The sequence below is a fragment of the Ornithodoros turicata genome, chromosome 8 (genome assembly GCF_037126465.1).
Source record: "Ornithodoros turicata isolate Travis chromosome 8, ASM3712646v1, whole genome shotgun sequence".
Lineage (NCBI taxonomy): Eukaryota > Metazoa > Arthropoda > Arachnida > Ixodida > Argasidae > Ornithodoros > Ornithodoros turicata.
Genome location: NC_088208.1, coordinates 21,708,909 through 21,729,297, shown reverse-complemented (window position 1 = coordinate 21,729,297; position 20,389 = coordinate 21,708,909). Strand labels below are relative to the sequence as shown.

The following is a 20,389-nucleotide window of genomic DNA, read 5'->3' as shown; positions in this document are numbered from 1 at the left end:
TGTGCTTCACGGCGCCGTCTGAGGAGTACCGTACACTTCGCAATACCACCTTTATTTTTCTTTATTCTTTTTTTAGGATCCACAAGGGTATGTTTCGCATTGTAACTTTTCGCTGTAGGATACGAGAACACATCGATCTCTAGTTATGATATTTATCTATATCGGGTTAATAAATATATATATACAAAGGGAAAATAGCCGAAGCTCTGTAGCTGCACGTTGAGCATATGTTTACAGTTTGACCGTGCACTCCCAGCCGAGTACAGCTGTTTCGTCCTACTTGGGGCTCGTCAGCCCGGCGTAGTAAACATATGCCCAGCGTGCAGCTACAGAGCTTCGGCTATTTTCCCTTTGTATATGTACTTGCTAGCTTGCACTGCGGCCTCCACAGGTGGCGCCGTCACCGTGGAACATTGGCGTCTCGCCGAGACGCACTGTTAGTGCCAACCCAAGACCGTGTCACTTCCCTACGCCGGGCTGACGAGTCCCAAGTAGAACGAAACTGCTGTACTCGGCTGGGAGTGCACGGTCAAACTGTAAACATATATATATATATATATATATATATCGTACATATTGATACAATCAGATATTGACATTGATACGCGGAAACAGATTTTAGGGTAGGACGATGAAGGGCGGATTCCGTCGGAAAGCTTGTTTTTCAGTAAAATAAATGTTCTTTAAATACTTACCTTAGTTAGAAACACTAGTTTATTACGTAGAGAGACGTTAAAAAGCAAAATCGGCAAGGGGTTGACGTTTCGACAGTGGCACTCTGGAAACGTCGACCCCTTTCCCATTTCCACCAGTAATGGTAATGAACAGTAATGGACTCTATATTTAACTGTTAGAATAATTCTTTTTTTTTTTTTAGCTTCGATTACTGACTTGAATTCGTTACCACATGAAGCTGTTGAATATGACTCACGGTCCTCTTTCATCGCTTTTACTGCAGGGTTCTTGCATTTAGTGTTTCGTATGTGTGGATCGATTTGTAAGGTCTCATATGTGAAGTTGTGCCTCTTTTTTTATGATTTATTGCCCCCCTTCTACGGAAATTTCTATGCCAGAAGTATTCTAAACAAAATCAATAAAACGAGTTCCTTTTGTCGAGTAATTTTTCCATCTCTGCAAATATTTATATATAGCACGAATGTTTACTAAGATTTGATTTAAAAACACTAGTCTGCAACATATCACAGGCCAGGGAGTGCAATAACATTTTACTCCAATCATACATGCCTTACCAGCCTTCACGTTGTCCACCTTGCTGGTATCTTATCGCATCTAATTAACCTACAATGTACCGAGGCGAGAGAATAATCCACTGGTAACGCAATGGTATCACTCGGTATAGCATTTCATATATGTAAAAAAAAAATAGGACTAAATAAGATCCATATTATAAGCGCATTATGGGGGATCGACAGATGTATAATCATCACCACAGCATGCAGGTACAATCCACTGCAGCAACTTTATTCTCTCCCCCACTTTGCTCCCTACTGACTCACCCCTCCTTCTTTCCATTCTTCCGCTTCGTGACTATCACACATACTGACAACAAAGCAGCAAGCCATATATGGCAAGCAATAAGCACATATTCTAAATGTATACCTCTAACAGTCACCCCTTAACAACAAATTCATCCTATATTCGATCCACTCGATTAGTATTCAGTAACAATAGCATTTAACCTATACTAAATCTCCTTTACTTTGCGCGGTGCTACGGGTGCGTAATGATACATATTATCTGCATTCAAAGAAGCCGATTTCCTCCCTTTGACAATAAATAAAGCGACCGCCATCCACGGAAAGGTTTCTCCAACCTTGTCGCAACCTTATTAATTATTGTTCATAGCGCAAAATCCTTTCCGACCAGGCACCACCTGCACAGTGAGATCCGATAAATCACGCGGAGGGGACAGTTCAGAAACATCTTGCGCTTCCCGTTCAAACCGGAAATCAGTTCCTTGAACACGCTGAACACGGGTACCGTTTAGCGGCACTGTCCCTTCCGCTTCCAGGCTGGACATGTCTTCAGCTTGACTACCAAGTGGAACAATACCGCCGTGAAGGCGTTCTGGTTGGTCGTACAGCGTCATAGCCTCCTGCAGACCTTGCTGAACATTCTGTTCTTCAGCTTGGTCTGTTGGCTGTCGCACGCAGTGTTGCCAACCCACGTTGAGTGAAGGAGGGACGTGTTCTGGAACTCGCTGGAATGGCGTATCAAATTTAGACAGACACAATAAACTTTCGGCGTCGTAGGGTTCATATTCGTGGTCCCGTATCTGCACTGGCGTCAGGGCTTTGAGCTGCGTAGCGTCGATACTTCGAAGCGTGTCATGGAAGTCCAACTGGGAGAGGAGCTGCACGCCTCGATCGTCCGTCAATGGTGAAGATGACGTAAATTGCGGGACAACGGCCTGTGCCTCATCTGTGAGATATGGCACTGGAATGCCATCATTGTAGGGATTCTGCCCGTCACAGGTAATCAGCGCTGAAGAATTTGTTGTATCATACTGTAGACTTTGAGACTGCTGCGTCGTATTATTCAGTGGTATTTGCTGCGGAAAGCCGCGTTGAACGAGTCGTACAATCTCTTCTCGTTCCGTTCTGTAATGAAAAAGAAAACAGAAGAAAAAAAAACGTTTCCGCAATTAAATTCATTTCATTCGATGGTGACGGATCGTTCGGGGCTTGAGAGGTTAAACATGCGCCAGACGTACAATGTAAGAAAAGCTGTAAAATTGACGTATATTTTAATGGTAGCTATATGTTGTCGGATTTTTCCCGCTAAAACTACGGCCACATCAGGAGAAGTAGTACCGTCTGCTCCTTTTACGGCAAAAATTGGATTTTGACCGTAAATTTTATGACATTATTCTTTCTTCTTTTTTTGTTTTTGTTTTTATTGTGTACACTGTGTCTCTTTACGTTTCTGCGGAAATTCGAACCGGTTGCGTTCCTCCATAGAGTGACTTCGTGGATCGGAAACAGTCAATGAAAACCGTATTCGATAAACGAAAGTGTCGAAGCTGTCATCAGCAACGTGACGTCAGCCATCTTCGAAGGGATCAGGCGATTGGCTAATTGTGGCATTCACGTTTCAAGACTTGTTAGGTTAAGTTAGGTTAAGTTAGGTTAGGTTGGGTTGCTCTTTAACAGTGTTGAAAGGAGCCGCAAGCACGTTGCATCCCATAGTTGCCGACATCCCTGTGTTGAGACTTCACACATATGCTGCTCTATAGGCCCCGGAGCTTAAGTAACTACTATAAAAAGTAGTGAACGCATTGGCTGGGCATGATTCGTGTAAAGTACCTGCAATTCCCTTCTTCATACGTCAGGAATCTCTGTATGTCGCCTTGGAGAACAAAATCTGGTACGTCTTCCAAATTTCCGTGCTTGGTTTGATGTTCTCCAGACTTCTGTCCCTGTAGAGAAAGGAACTAGTAGTTTGAATGGGGGGGGGGGGGTGCGTATTGGAGCTCGAAAATTATAGAAGAAAGCGTACGCTAAACGGAAAAACAACAACTTTCTCTCTTAATGCGGAATGCAACATCTCCAAAAAAAGATGTGCGCCTCCCATTTTAAAAGAACCTGGGGAAAATAAGACATGATTGGGAACGATGACTGGCAACACTCTAAAACAGAGCTTCACCGCATAGGACGCTCGTAGCCAACCATCATCCCGAAAGACATCGTTCTCTCCCTTGATTTGATGAAAACGGGGGCGTACGCCATTTTTGAGGCAATTCTAAACATAATGGCAACAAACCACAGTTTGAAAAATGCAACCACAGCAAACAACACTTTAAAAACAGAACTTCACCACATAGCACGCTCTTAGCCAATCACCATCCTAGATGACATCGTTCTGCCTCCTGATTGGTTAAAAACGGGAGGCGCACGCCTTTTTGGAACACTTAATGCAGTTCCAAAACGGCGTACACCCCGCCCTTTCCACAAATCGGATTGATAAAGGTATCATTCTGCGCTACGGCTTTCACTGCGCTACGGCGCTACTGGCCTTCACCGTGCTATGTGGTGAAGTTACGTTTTCAGGGTGAAGGCAAGAACGATGTCACTCGTGATAATGGTTTGCTAGGAGCGTGCTATGTGGTGAAGTTCATTTGTAAGGGTGTAGGAGAGTGTCATGATATGGGGCGAAGTTTTGTTTTGGGGGAGTCCTGCACGTTACAGGGATTTTGAGCACACTCTTAAAACACAACTTCACCAGATAGCTTGCTGAATGCCAGCCATCGTAAAGAATTATGTTGCTATCGCCCCTGAGTTGTGAGAGCGTGCGGCATACACCTTTTTGAGATAATTTGCATAACTGTATTAGTGTCACAAAAAAAATATTACTTCTCTCTCTCTTTTTTTTTTATACATCAGGGGAGACTAAGACATCATTGGGAATGACGGCTGGCTAAGAGCGTCTCATGTGGTGAAGTTCTGTTTTAGAGGAGTCCGGAACGTTATACATGACATTCACGGGTAAACATAAACAAGCCTTTCGCTGTCACGAAGACTTCCGGTCATTCCGCGACTAAGGATGCTCGGAACCAGCCACCATGCAGAATGATAGCTTTCGCTTTCCTGATATGTTGAAAACGGGAGGCGTACGCCTCTCTGTGGCAATTTGAACTGTCATAAAAAGGCGTATACGGCCCTCTCTCTCTTCAAATCAGAAGCGATAGCAGTATCAGTCGCCATGGCGGTTGGCGCAGACCGTGTTTGCTGCGAAACCGGATGTCGTTTTGCCAACAAACCGGAAGCGGTGCAGAAGGGCATGTATTCAGTCATTTTTTCGGATTTCTCGCACACACTCTTAAAACACTCGCTCCAATTCTCGCTCCGATACTTCCCAGAGTCACTAAATAGGGGTACAGAGTATCGCATTCGTTTTCCGCGCCGGAGCCGCTGTTGGATGTCCGGGATTGGGCCGATCAAGTCACATGGCTTCTCCTTCCAAGAACGCGCCGTCCATGTTGAGTCCTCTCCATTCGAAACCTTTTTCCTGGGGTTGCGAGCTGGCTCGACTGCACGCTGTTCTCCGGCGGAGAAGGGGGAGATGGGCGTCCCGTTGCTAGGCGACGCAGCCCCGCCGAACAAAAGATGGCGGGCTCGCTCACCGGCGTGGCTCAGTGTCGCCACTCTGGTCCCTATTTAGTGGCTCTAGTTCGTCCCTCCCACGCATGGAGGAAGGAAAATAAGGAGGGAGTGTGACGTCATTTTGCACGATTCCGGAAGTTTGGGTGAGGAGAAGCAACTGGGACAAACAATTCTCCTCTCCCAGGTCTCTAGCATCTCGCCGGGCGCCACAAAACGCCATCCATGCTGGCAGCTGCCCCAGTTTGTTTGTCCCAGTTGTGGCGAAGTCTCACCGCAGATTGGCTGCCTCCAGTCACCTGATCGATATGACAGTCCTCATGATGTCGTCACTTCCACTACACTTTTGTGATTCGGAAAGAAAAGGGTCGTGCTCCCTCCTTAGTTTTCCTTCCTCCAAGCTCCCACGCCTAGGACTTACTTCCTGTTCTCTGTTGCTGTAAGCCCATTTAGATTCACCCGCCACATCTTTTTCGGACCGAACTTCTGGGTCTGGGTACGTCAGACGACGACGATAAGTCTTCGGAACAAGCCCTCTCCTCCGCCTGCAGGACCAGGGTTGAAAAAAAAAATTCGGATATTTTTAAAAAGATCCTTCCCAGTGGGCTTTTTATTTTATTTTATTTTTTTTTATAAAACCCGGGTATTTTAGAATATATACGAGACTAGAAATGTGACAAAGCGTAAAACAGGTGCGGTTTGCTGTTCTTGATTTCGGGTGACCTCTCATACTTTGTTTATGGAACTGCCTGTCTCAGGTATGGTTTTTCGAAAAGTGGAGTTCTATGCATGCGTGGTTGAATGGTGTGGATCCTACACGCCACCTGGTACTCATTACCACCTTTTACCACCTGGTACTCATTTACCACCTGGTACTCATTGATGACTCGATGAGTGGTCGCTTATGACGGCAGTTGCGCCACTTGAGCACAGGCAAAACTAATTCATCCGTCAACAGCAAGCAGACGGAAAAGTTTGACGCTGGGATTCGCGGATACCTCGAACAAAATACGGTTTTGCAGAAGAAAAAAAAGGCTTCTGTCCGAAACATTCTGACGGTAAACTATTTAAATAATTTTCAAAGTATTTCCATATACGTGCTATGCGCAGTTATGTTTTAAATGTACATCATCTCAAGGACACGATCAATGTGAAGTAATATATGTTGGCTGTAGGTATACACAAAAACGCTGTTCAAGGAATGGGCGCCGCCATTAGTGCTGCCACCCCGTGGTAGTCACAGGAACTATGCACGTGTTGACTGCCGTTAGCCGAGTTCCTTCATTTTCCCGTGTGTGTTTTCCTTCCCTTTCGTGTCCGTTCGTGTTCATTTCGTGCCAGTTCATTTTCTCCCGCTCGGGAACCAGTGTACAAAAGTTATCGCTTCGGCCAGCACTCCTCACGTGAACAAGTGTGCTATCGCTCGCGGAAGCAAGCAGTCTTCTTTTTCCTTGATCTTTCGAACTTTGATACGCTACTCAGCTGTTTACCGGATGACTAGTTATGTGGAATGTTACATTATCGTCAGACATATTCATTAAAGACGGCGGCCACCAGTATTCATCTCAATGGTAAGAGCGATTTTGGCAGTCCACGTCCCGTTGTGTCGTCGCTGGGAACGAGGCTAAGGAGCGCACGGAGACTGGTGGTTTGAGAGTAACGCGACAAAGTATAGGTAGGTATAGGTGGCAGTGACGGCCAGTAGTTAACTACATGTAGTTAAAAGTAGTTATCAACTACTTGCAGTAATGTAGTGACAACTACTAGTTAAACTATTATTTTAAGTAGTTAACTACAGTAGTTAGGTTACTGAAGGCGCAAACTACTTCCGATTTTGCCGCAAGCTTTACGGCACGATTGTGCTTCCAACTTTTACCTTGAGCTACTTGTTTGATGAGAACGGAGGTGCAGAGCAATTGTGTCGTGCATGTGTACTAAATCTTCACTTTTAATGCTTGTCCAGTGAAGCCTCATTTGCTGTGAAGTAATTCTGCAACTTAGTTTATCGCGTAGGCACAGAAAGAATCCCGCCGCAAGCTTTGTATTTGACTGTCGTAGCAGTGGCTTGAGCTAAAGTTTATCATTCCGTGTGATTCATATTTAGGTGTCCAAGAACACTACAAGGGATTGGTGTTGATGGACAACGTTAAGTAGTTACAGATGTAGTTAAACTACATTGCAGTATTTAAAGAAGTAGTTTTAACTACTCCCCTGAAAAGTAGTTGAACTACTAGTTAAACTACTCCATCGCGAAGTAGTTAGTAGTTATAGTTAAACTACTGTAGAAGTAGTTAGCGGCCATCAATGATAGGTGGTATAGTTTATGCTGCATGCTGAATGTATGACGGAACATAAATATTGCACCGCCTTTAGACACATTCGGCAGCGAGATGCCAATACAGGGTGTCCCAGAAAACGTGTCATTTAATAATAATAAGAAAACTACACCACCCAGAATCATGGGGTCAACGGCATTTGTTCTTACTGGGTTTTTACCACCTGCTGATGTGAATGTCGTGTAATGTGAGTTTAATTATGTGAATTTTTGCGAACTGAACTCGGAAATTTGCCAAGTAAAGGTAACTTTTTTACCCGCCAATGTGAAGAGAGTGTCTAATTTACTCGAATTAATGATAATTGACAGAGATATTCAGAAGCTATCCCATCAGAAAAAAAATAGACGAACATCACTCTCTATGGAGCTTCCAGAGGATAGCGCGCGACGAATTTTTCAACGCGGTCGTTGTCAGTCCGACGAAAGGAGGTTGGAAACCGAGCCCACACCGCCATCGCAGAAAGAGAACACAGGCATGGCTTATCGCGTCCGGCTTTCGCTGGGATCATGCCTTCCCTCTCCCAATTTCCGGAACTGTCACTTTTTCTACACTCTTAAAAATGAACTTCACCACATGGCACGCTCCTAGCCAACCATCATCTCGAATGATATCGTTACCTGTCCCGGTTTGTTGAAAACGGGAGGCGTACGCCTTTTCTGTGACAATTATGAACGGCATAAGTGTCACAGAAAAGGCGTACGCCTCCCGTTTTCAACAAATCAGAGCAGATAACGATATATCTTTCGAGATTATGGTTGGCTAGGAGCGTGCTATGTTGTGAAGTTCATTTTTAAGAGTGTAGCATCGCACTACTTTCTTTTCTTTTTTTTAGTACCGGGTAGCGATATTTCGTTACTTCGTTTTGGTGGGCGGGTACAACACTGGATATAGCGGAACAAACAACGCACCCTGGCGGACCTATTGGACCGTCTTCGTGCAGCCGCTCATGCGCAATGAGATTCCCGCGCTGGGCGAAAGTTTTACCGCACACTTTGCACGCGTAAGGCCTTTCCCCTGTGTGCATCCTCGAGTGCGTCCTCAGCTGACTGGACTGCGTGAAGGCCTTGGAGCAGACGGCGCACTTGTAGGGACGCCATCCTGTATGCAGCATGTGGTGAGAATTCAAGTGCGCGCTCTGGGTGAAGGTCTTGCCACATACCTGCGTACCAGAGTTGTACGTAACGCGTTACTAGTAATTGCGTTACTAGTAATCAATTACTTTTCTCAGTAATTTTTAACGTAATCAATTAATTTTGTGAGCAAGTAATTTTTAACGTAATCAATTAATTTTGTGAGCAAGTAATTTTCCAAGTAATCTGATTACAATTTTCGGTAATCAATTGCTGAGTAATCGATTACTTTTTTAACCTTCACTCTTAGAAATGAACTTCACCACATAGCACGCTCCTAGCCAACCATCATCCCGAATGACAACGTTCTCGCCCCTGATTTGTTGAAAACGGGAGGAGGAGCCTATTTTGTGTTCATTATGCACGGCACAAAATAGGCTCCTCCTCCCGTTTTCAACAAATCAGGGGCGAGAACGTTGTCATTCGGGGTGATGGTTGGCTAGGAGCGTGCTATGTGGTGAAGTTCATTTCTAAGAGTGTTCTTTCAACAATGGCAACCCTTTTCAGCAAAAGTCTGTAATAAACGCGTGTATGGGTTTTGTATGTTGCTTTCAAATGTATTTGTGAATTTCACTTACCATATATGTTGGTGTCTCATTTTAGAATTTGCAACAAGAGCTGCATAGTTGCATTCACTGCAGGCTTGTAGGCTTTGCTATGGCCCACAATTTAAAAGTAACGGGAAAAGTAATGCGTTACATTTTTAATCGGTAACGTATTACATTTTTGATTAAGTAATTTGTAACGGTAAAGAATTACTTTTCGCGCAGTAGTAACAGTAATTGTAATCAATTACTTTTTCCTAGTAACGTGTACAACTCTGCTGCGTACAGAGTAAAAACCGAACCCGAACCGAAAGCAGTTATTTTTGTGCCGAACCGGAACCGAACCGAAACAGTCGACGCTAACTTGTAGATGAAGCGGAATTGAACCGTTAAAAAAATATCGCGAACCGGTTCAAATAACGGTTCGTACGGAAGTATAAGGGCGGAACTTTGCATGTCGTGCGTGAACATAAAAACTGCTTTTTTCGTTTTTTTCCCTACTTTTATTAGCTTCGTAGCCTTCTGGTTACTTGGCGAAAAAGTCATGCGCTGCAGGAATGCTTCGGATTTTCTGGAGTCGCGAAATAACAACAAAGATGGTAATTTAAAACTGTTATGACTACTAATGTCAAAGAAATGCACATGAATATATATATAATGATTAGGGATCAATGACAGTTTTGGATAGTATTCATGAAGTGACGGATATTATAATATACCAATCAGCCTCACTATACAAGGCGTCCACCCTAACTGCAGAACTGATCGCTAATACAGAGCGCATGTGAGCTTCCATAAGCCCCTTACAAAGTATATAGGGCCAGCGAGCCTCATGCTGGTCAGAATGAAACAGCATACCAAGCTGGTTCCCCTTGCGCATTTGAAATAAAAGAGGTTAAAACAGCCATACTGACATCCTATATAAGAATCGCCAATGGGGTCGAAAATGGGTCGAACTCTCTGTTTGCAACTGCTCTTGCCCGTGCTCTGTCCTTGTTCCATAGAGACATACACTCTACGGCGATCGGTCTATGCGCTCCCTGCTGAATTCAGGCAACAGTGCGCGGAACGACGTCACTGGAGTCGATTATGGAGGCAGACGGGACAAAATGTTGTCTTCCGGCTCGCAATCTGCTGCCGAACAGTCGCCAGACACATCTGCGTTCGCGCTTTCGGTGGTTTCGGATCGCAACCAGCCTGGCGACGCCGTCAACTGAGCGACTGGGTAGTCTCGCCGGCAATGTCAATGGACCTTTTCCATATTCGCGTCGCCCCTGGCGCTGGAATGTCGAACGTCGTCGTGTCTTTCCCCTCAATAATGGTGACGCTTTACGAACTGGCGCGTACGTTGCGTGGGAAAGTAGCAAAAGAAGATTGGAAGGAAAATGCGGAAAGAGTGAAAGCGCATTGTACTCATTACCAGACCTCAAACGTCCGCGTAACCTTGAAACCGATTATCTCCCCACAATGAACATGACAATCGCCCGCAGGTGGGTCCATGGCGATGTTTTCCGCTCAAAGATGGCGGATTCAAGGGCTGGGCATGCGCATACGTGTTGTCGGAAATGGTCCATTACGTCACCGGAACAGGCGAAGCAGGGAAGGGCAACACCTCCCCAGACAGAGAATTGCCTCCTCTCCCTCCTCCGCTACGTGGACATTAAGAGTCGGAATTCGTCTGCTACTTACTTCGACGCACCGTTCTGCGAATTCAAGAACTCGCAAATGACTGCAGCTCATCTGGAACCTGCAGACCTAAATATTTAGACAAAAAGCGCAAGACGCGTTCCAAAACAACAGTTTTGAGAGAGATTTAGACTGTTTTGCGCTTTATTTCCAAGTTTTCCCATTTAGCACGCGGGGACGTATACAATCAGAACTCGCAGACGACGGCGGTCCTTCTCCATGGCCACGACCGCTGAAAGCACGTTCATGATTGGCTACGGCCGTTGAAAACACGATCCTGATTGGCGAACTCTATATTGTTACGTCACGTCGGCAAGCACGCAGGCTTTTTGTATCTAGGTGGTGTTGGAAAGGACCGTTTTTGATGCTTTATGAAGAAGAAAAAAAACACGATCGAAATCTGCGAAACTTTTTGGTGTTGTCTTCTTGGAATGCATCACATTAGCTTAGCAGCACATTAGCATCACATTAGCTTCTCACATTCTGAATACAGAACTTACGTCACATACGAAGGGCCTCAGTCCAGAATGCAGACGCAGGTGGTTGTTGAGATGCGGCTTCTGCTTAAACGTTTTGTTGCAAATATGACAGATGTAAGGCTTCTCTCCGGTGTGCCACCGCAGATGGACCCGGAGATGGCAGTGTTGATTGAACGACTTTTCGCACATCGGGCACTGGTACGCACGGTTACCTTCCCCGAAAAACTTGCGGTGAGCACGAATGTGGCTCTCCAGGACGCTGCTGTAAGCGAACTTCTGCGCACATAACTGCAACGAGTGTGACGAAACAATTTTTTTCGTTAACTTCCAGATGGCGCTGCGTGATTCGTGCGCGTAAGGTCTCTGGACTGTGGAAAGCAACGCCTATTCTTTCCCTCCCCGCCGCGACCTTGGAACAAAAATGGCGACCGCGGCTAGGGTTGGCATGCTACGGCCGCCATTAATGGTCCAAGGTCGCGGCGGCAAAGATCAGAGGATGGCTGTACTTTCCCCGATCCGGTGACTTTACATGCGTGTAGGGTGGCCGAATACTAGCTCCCTATAGACGACCCTGTGTTTACAAACATGTGACATCACAATAAGACTGGTTCCAGGTTATATTTTGCTGTGGTGGGCAAGAAGCAGGAAAAACGTGTCTGCTGATAAACCGAAAAGGCTGATAAGGTTGATAGGTGCCCACGCAGCACGCTTTGCGAGGCGGCGAAACGTAATCGATGACGTAGAAGTGCAGGTCGTCTATCCATGGGATATTCAATTTAATCCGTGTACCATCTGAATTAATCCATGGCGTTTTTAAGTACTATAACCGCGTATTCACATCAGGGCCATCCCCGTAGAGTATTCTAGTAGAATAAAAATAAAAAAAAACTGCTGATGGGACTGAAGTTCTGCTGTGCCTTATGCTGAACATTCGCACGGCGCCGAGATATTGGGAGTTGGAGCAAGAGTATAGCAAACGGCACCACCGTTGCTGTCGTCTTCTACACAACATCATCTTACTGAGCTGCAGGATATTCCAGATAGACTAGGATACCCAGATATCCAGATAGGATAGAAGTGCGCTAAAAGGCATGACTCACATAGAAGACGACTCCATTGGTCCTGTCGTCTGCTACGGAATATCTTACGACTAACCTGCAGGATGTGCGTGACGTCTTTCTGTGCTCTCCAAATCGCAGGAAATATCCTGCGGCTGAGTCACAAGCTCTTCGCTCGCAGACGACAGGACCGTCGGTGTCGTCTGCTATGAGTAGAATGCCTTTTTGCTCTCAACTAACCACGTGGAATATCCTGCAGATCAGGAACAAGATATTCCTTAGCAGACGACATGACCAATGGTGTCACTGCTATACTTCCGCTCCAACTCCCGATATGTCGGCGCCGAGCGAGATTGCTCGACATGAGACGCAGAACTTCAGTCCCGTCAGGAGATTTTTACTTTTCCTTCCACTACATGTCTGTCGAATATTCTGCGGGGATGTCCCTCGTGCGATTACACCATGAATTCAGATGGCACCCGCATTAAATTGAATTGCATGTGGATGAAAAAATCGAGATGTACCACTTGATGCGGGTGCCATCTGAATTCATGATGGCGCCCGGATTGAACTGAATGGCGCTTGGATTATTATAGATGGCACCTGGACTAATTCAGATGCCACTTGGACTAAAATTGACGGGAAACCCTGTAGATCGTAAATTGTACTGTAAATTGTAATTAATTGTAATCGCAATGATAATGTCATTTTATTCTGCGTCTCTTCCTAACTAATGGCGAATTCGGGTGGCCATTTCGTGGCAACACGGCCTAGCGCTCGGAAGTTGCTAGGTAGGGCAGGTGGGCGCCAGCGCTGGATCACGTGACCGTTGCCACCCGAACATGAGTACCAGGAACCTAGCGGCTTTAGGCGCTTTGATTACGCCAGGGGCATGAGTGGACGTCGCGGCCGCTCGTCATCGGGTTCCGTAGTCTGCTAACCCTCATGAACCCCGACGTGCGGGCCGATGAGGTCCGTCGCCACACTCATGATGCGGATGCGACGACACCGGATATAAATGGGCAATCCTCTACTCTGTTGCTTCGAGGCTGGGCGGAAAAGTGCTAGCTGTCAAATTCCTGGCGCTCGGAAGCAGCGTTGTACGTAGCGCCGTTACTAGTAGCGGCGCTACCGTATCCGTTACTTTTTTCGGTAGCGGAGTAGAGATCGCGCTACTTTTTTAAACTGGTGAGGAAAGAAGTACTTCCGCTACAAATTTGCGGTAGCGCAATCTTTGAGCGCTACCGCTACTTTCCGAGCTGGGGTTCGCGACAACACGACTTCGACCTATCATCAAACCTCCACTCTGCCTGCCTTCGATCAAGCTGCCCGATATCACAACTCATTCTGGGGAGAGCGGGCAAATAGCCGAAAGGAGGGCACAGAGGCCGTTATCTTACAAAGAGGATGTGTCCTCCACGTGTTCCCTATTTGGGATGAACCTTCTTGAAGATTTGGTGCATTGTCGGAGTTGTCTGCAAACTGACGTCACTCCATTCTGGAGTGACGTCAGCTATGAGTCATTCTAGCTATGAGTCATAACATTCCACATGACATTGCACCACGTACGCTTAGGTGCTTGACAGTTGCCATTTCTTGTCCGCTGCAATGGAGGAACCATGGCCTGCTACAGTACAAAACAGTAGCGTGGTGTTCAGATGTCTACTATGCGCTTCGGTGGGAAAGCTTTATCTGTGCGTCAAGGAAGTCAACGTCCAATTTGAAAAAGCACACCATGGTATGTTTACTAACTTCTCGTTCCGGGCAATCCGAGTTCTTTTTGTGACAAAGCTGCTGAGCCTTTTATCGGTAGACTTGCTTTGTGCTTTATTTGCTTTAGAGGAAGAGAAAAAGATATGCAGGATACCGAGTAGGCTTTAGTAAATCTGTAAAAAAAATGGTTTTCAAAATTTTAGCCTTCACGCAACCTACGTGTAACCTCCATTGGACGTCGATTTATTTTTTTGAGATATTGTTTTATTTCATTATTTATTATTTTAAGACGTTTGAAGTACGTTATCGACGATACTGTTTGTTTCTTTCCTAAAAAGTAGCGCATGAAGTATCGCGTTACTTTTTACGGGTAACGGTAGCGGTATTCCGCTACTTTTAGGTACGTGTGACGATATCGGGATTTCGTTACGTTTTGCTCAGGTAGCGCGTATCGGTATTGCGCTACCTTTTTCGGGTAGCGGTGACAACACTGCTCGGAAGACGCCCCGTGAACATGCGAGATTTGTCACAACTGACGAGAACAGGTGGGATCTGGCGAAAAACAAAAAAAAAATAGTTATCACGAAATGGCCACGCGAATTCGCGATAACTTGATGGCGTCTCCACAAAGTTTACAGTTATCCACAAAGTATCTACAGTTGTCGACTGCAGCGCAGCCGTTGGCTGTCCACACTGCGACAGTTACGCTATAGTTACGCGGAGAGCTCGTTCGCTCCACTACCTATAGTTCACTGTAGAGGGACAGCCTCCATTGGGCTCAAAATCACCGATGGCCATAACCTTTCAATGGTCATTCAAGTACCCGTGAAGATATCCTTCAAGTACTTGGAACAGCGGCATTACATTTGACCACGTTCCTTGGTCTTCAGTCAACATGAAACTCACCGGACACTCGAACTCCCCCTCACTGAACATTTTCTCGCTGTTCCGTGAAGCTTCTTGCGACCCTATCTTTCGTATACAGCGTCGATGTTTCAACGATTCACGGATCCTAGTACGAATTGTCGGCGTTACCGTACCAACGCTACTGGCACCAACTGAAGGTACCATTGTCGAGTCATCAGAGGGCAAGATCGAAGCCACTGCCCTAGCTTCCTCGCTCATACACTCAGGCCCATGGTATAGAGACGTTGCTTCGTCGACTAGCATGTCTGCATTGTCTGTGCACAAGTCTTCGCGCATGGCGTCAGAGCGGTTTAATTCTGCACCGGTCTCCTTGCTCTCAAGGGAGAAGAACGAGATGTCGGAGAGATCGAGATCTTCGACAATGCCTGACGCTGTGGTGCCATCGCAGAGCTCTGGAAATAATTCCATAAGCTCTTTTGATGGGTCTGCCATGGTATTCTGGTGTACTGTTCTCATGGGGTCAGAGTGGAAGTGGGTTGAAGATAGAGATGCTGTTGAAGAACTTGGATGTAGAGCTGGCTTTCTCTGAAATGGGAACCAGCCTAGTGAGCGCATGAAGTGATTTAGGGGAAACGCTCTGTGTTTCACTCTTGATCAATCTTGGTAAATACTCTCGTAAAATAGTGAGTACATATTTCAGTTGGATCCCGGTAGGATTCAGTGCGTTGTTGAAAACGGGTGACGTGTTCAGGCTGTCCTCAGTAGCTCGGGAGAAAACAGAGCGAATGCTAACTGGGCTTGATCGCGTAGTGAGCGTGGTACGGTTCTGCCTTAGGAAGGTATGTGCCCCGGTCCCACACACAGAAAAATATACCGTTCGAGAAAGGACTTCTGAACATGTGAGGACTGATGTTCTGAGGCTGGAACAACATAGAAGGACAAATACATACAAAGCCTCAAATCCAACTTCCATCTTTCGTCGTTCTTTCAAAGAACTTCTGATTATCCGTATTTTTTCCTATTTCCGTATTCCGTACTTTTTCCCCCCTTTACAAGGTACTCCTTCGCCATTCTTTCGTTTCTGGACGATAGGAAAGGTTCAAAGAAACGTGTTTGCTCGATGAAGAGCTGTCCAGGAACGGTTATTTTCTTGTGTGCAAAGCGCGGAAGCAGATAAAATTTGGAAGAGATAAAGAGAGAGAGAGAGAGGAAGTGTCAAAATTTGAGGGTCACATGTTAGTGGCTAACTAGTGCCAATATACTGACCTGTTTTCAGCCTGATGGCGTTGAAAAAGCAAAGCGTAGCTCCAGCGGACTCTCAATGCTGCGTTCCAACTGAAGGCAGTAATAGTGGCCGCAGTGGAGCGTCACTACAGTCCCGCTGCCCAGACAACTACGCACTGTGGATCTAAACAGAGAAGGGAGGTTATAGAAAAGTGGCAGAATAAAACGGAACAACAGAAATAATACTGTAGAAGAACAAAAGTGGCAGATAACTTGCTACAAGTTCTTTTAAGTCATCTCCACTGTATCTGCGCATTCTTTTGCTCGATCACAAAAACCCGCCTTGAGCGGCGGCGGCTTGGCATTGATTGTCCGGCCATGGAGGAAGGAAAGAGAGGAGGAGCCCTATTGCTCTGAGAAGTGAAGCCAAGATTGGGGTCCACTCCAATGACGTCACCGCTCGCTTTCCGGTTTCGGTCAAACACATAGTTTCGGAATACTTGGAGGGGTGTGGTGGTAGCGCGCCGAAGTGGCGTGTGCAAAGCGACCTCATTGGGCGATTCAGGTAACGTGACCCCCGTGTGGCTCCAAGGACGCTACAGCTCATTTCACTGTCACTTGCCCCACGCTTGTCTCTTCTGTTGAAGAGCCATTGGGGCGCCTTTTTCTTCTTTTTTTTTTCTTCATTCCCCTATGGCCCGGCCAGATCTCTGGGCACTCCGGGCACTATATGCCAGTCTACATCGCCGTAGCAAGAAGTCGCGAAGTCTGAAATTTCGTCCACTGCACACACGGTGGCGCTGCTTGTGGCGCACCTCACGGAGCGACGTCGGTATCACTCATTCACCCCCCGGGCCCTCCGGAAGAGATGATGAATTTCTAGAGGACGTGCATATCAAAGACACTCACTCTCTCACACACACACACTCTATAGATGCCGGCACAGTTCGCCTTGAAGTCTGCCCAGGACGCATATTAATCCCCCTGTGCCCTCACTCCTTCCTGTTGTCCTTTCTCCATCTGTATACGCCGCTCATAGCCATAGTTGCTTCGCGGTGCTCGCACAAAATAAAAATAAAAAAAGATGAGCTACGTTCATCATTCTCGCGCACGTTGCTCTTACACGTTTTGTCAACAAGGGATACCATGTCGTCACCCGACCACCTCCAACGTGACGATCGATCGGCCCATTGCGGTTTCCACTGTTCCCCCGGCGATAGTCGAGCGCTTATGGGAAAGAGACCACGGGGACGGGAGATGAGATTGGTTAACAGTACATAATAATGACTGTCCTTCAATTATTGCATGTGTGCATTGCTAATGCTCAGGTATAGGAAGCACTGTCCCCGGTACGCGTGATATAGAAAGAAACCGATAGCTCTACGGGTTGGTACTATATAAGCGTTGTAGTCAGGATAATCCACTGGGCTTACCTCAAGGCGCAGCATCGTGGGACAGCTGACTCCTTCAGGAATGATTTGCGAAGTGCAATCCCGCACGAGCAGCTCGAGAGACGGGTCGATCGCATTTTTGTGTTTTCCTCCACTTTTGACATCGTCCTTGCGTCTACAACTATACGACGGTGCAGTTACCAGCCTGAATTGTATAACGCGTATTTTTGCTTATGTTGCCCACACCACAGAAAACAAGCGGACTTCCGCTTGAAAAAACCTTCGTTCTGAAGCTATACCTCTACCACTGTATATGTGTGCTACCTGAGTAGCATGTACGTGCTCCGCCGCTGTAAACACGGGCCAAGAACCTGAGCCAGTACGCGCCTTGGAGAGTAAGGCCCACATCATCCGAGACCCCGGAGGGGATGAGACGGATCATCTTTAGCTTATTTCTCACCGGGACTTGGAGAAGGATGCTCCTTCCGGACCTGTTTCCAATCACTATAGTTTGCGGCCTCGCAAATGGCGCACGTACCAGTTACTATTCCGGTCGTTATAGGACCTAGTGCTCGCGGTGCGGTTGGCATTAGTGCGATTTCTGTTTCGCAGGCTTCCACTGTGATTTGTGGTGGAGCGGCTTTCCCTGAGATCAGCGTCAGGGGCTTCCTTTTCGCCGTATTCACTTTTCTTTCCCGCAGGTATAGCATTCCTCTGCGAGGGAGGTCTACCATAACGACTACCGCGACCAGGACAACCGGCGCCCTCCGGTTGCCACGTTTCTTGGAGTCGTTCCAGGACTCCTGAAAAGGGGGGGGGATTTATTCACAAAAAAGAAAAGGAAAGGTAAAAGGCCAGTTCCTCCTACTCATGGACGCCAGCCCGTTATGACATGTTCCGTCATCGCTAGTGATCGACCTGCTGCGTGGTGTTCACGATAAAAATGGCCGTCCCAGCCTCGTCCTCTCAAGGGCGACAACTCCGGTCCGTTTTTAAAGGTCTGACGTTATTGCAGCGGCACTAGTGTGCCCACTGTACACAACCACCGACGAGGAAAGTCGTGTCCCCCGTCCCCTCGAATGAGAGGTGAATGTCGAAGGTCGTAAATATTGTCGTAAAAGACATCGAGTCTGGATAATCCGCCAACAAGAAATGCTACGGGTCGGGAGGCTATTGCACACCCTCAAATATGTACTGCATCGCGCAATGATACCCCCGTAAGTGTCAAACGTTTGTCAGGACGAAATGCAACTCGTCCTCATAGTAAATATAAATGGGCAACGTATAGGACCGAAAACGTAATCGAAGCTGTACACCTGATGAGGCCCAATAAATGGACAAAAAGGAGACATAGCAATGAGTGCCTGCTCTTCCTTGCTAGGGCTAGGGCGAGGGCACAACTATATTCTTGCAGTGTGGTGTGAGGAAGCGTTGTGCTTGTGAGGCGCGGTCCGGAAGCCCCGCTCGCACTGGCTCCGATATACAAGATAACCCCGTTGTTTCCCATGTCCTGTTCGAATGTTCCTCTATTGGCTCCACTGCATGTTGGGCAAGTGCGCTTTCCAGAGCCCACTGTATCTAGAGCTGTAGCCTATAGTCTAGCGTAGCGCTTTCCATGTCACGCCGAGTCTGGGACGTACCCGGGTCTGAATTCCGGTGTCGGCTGTGCTGTCTCTGGTTTCTCCTGGGCTTTCCTCGGACGCTGTCAGACATATATCGGCACAGTTTCCCTAGAAGTCGGCCCAAGACTCAGATTCCTCCTGAGTGTTAGTCGTGGGGCTGCCCCACCTATATGTGAGGTCAACGGTGAGCTCTTTCATTAGCACCCCTACCACCACCGCCACCGTCTCTAGTGACGCTTCTTTTTGTTTTTGTTTTTCTGGAACTGGCGGTGGGTGCTCCAGCAACGGGGCAAGAACCGTTTGTTGGAGCCCAAATAAATAAACCTCGTTGTTTTATTCACTATTGCTGTTCTCACATCTTCCCTTCGGCGACGGAACAGGCCAAAACCTCTAGACAGAGAAAGCCTGCGCATTGCCTCCTCCTCGTCCTTCGCTGCGTAAACATATATGTATAGTCAGAATTCGTCTGGTACTGCGATTCACCGTTCTGCGAATTCAAGGACTCGCGAATGATAGCAGCTCACCTAGAACCTGCAGACCTAAATATGCAAAAGTGCAAGACGCTTTCCAGAAAATCAGTTTTGAGAAAGATTGAGGCCGTTTTGTGTTTAATTTATTTCAAAGTTTTTCTTATTTAGTACGCGGGACGTTCAATAACAACTCGCAGACGACGGTGGTTCTTCTCCATGGCCACGACCGCTGAAAGCACGTTCGTGAATGGCTATACCCATTGAAAAACGATGCTGATTGGCTGACTCTTAATCATTACATCACGTCGACGAACGCGCAGGCTTTCTGTATTTAGGTGGTGTTGATGAACGGGCGGTCTCCGCCCAGAGTCTGGGAATTTTCTCACAAACTGTAACCAGCGGTGGGCAAAGTACCTCAAAATTGTACTTGAAGTAAAGTCCCCTACCAAGTGCCGGGCATCATTAATACTTTAAGTACAGTGCAAAGTACCACATTCCAAATATACCTCAAGTAAAGTACCCAAGTGCCGGTCGTCATTAATACTTTCAATACGGTGCAAAGTACTACATTCCAAATGTACCTAAAGTACTCACAAAGTGCATTGCCAATTTAGTTTGAATCACTTTGTGTTTCGCAGCCTTGCACCTACGTGTTAGATTTTTATTTTATTTTATTTTTGCGAGACATTGGCAAGCATTTTTTGGCAAACGCTGTGTAACCCTGCTGTAAACGGAATTGAATCAGATG

The 20,389-nt window shown here is 46.6% G+C and overlaps 1 protein-coding gene across 1 annotated transcript; it reads right to left on the bottom strand.

The window, feature by feature from the left end:
- Window positions 1-1,461: 1,461 nt before the first annotated feature.
- Window positions 1,462-17,682, bottom strand: LOC135366677 (uncharacterized). Its single transcript, XM_064599488.1, has 8 exons — window positions 17,592-17,682; window positions 16,201-16,342; window positions 14,974-15,519; window positions 11,318-11,584; window positions 8,365-8,615; window positions 5,542-5,665; window positions 3,327-3,439; window positions 1,462-2,621 (listed from the first exon to the last, which is right to left on the bottom strand). Exons 3-8 carry the CDS (start codon window positions 15,448-15,450, stop codon window positions 1,850-1,852), a joined length of 2,004 nt encoding a protein of 667 aa, XP_064455558.1. The 5' UTR covers window positions 15,451-15,519; window positions 16,201-16,342; window positions 17,592-17,682; the 3' UTR covers window positions 1,462-1,849.
- Window positions 17,683-20,389: the final 2,707 nt, after the last annotated feature.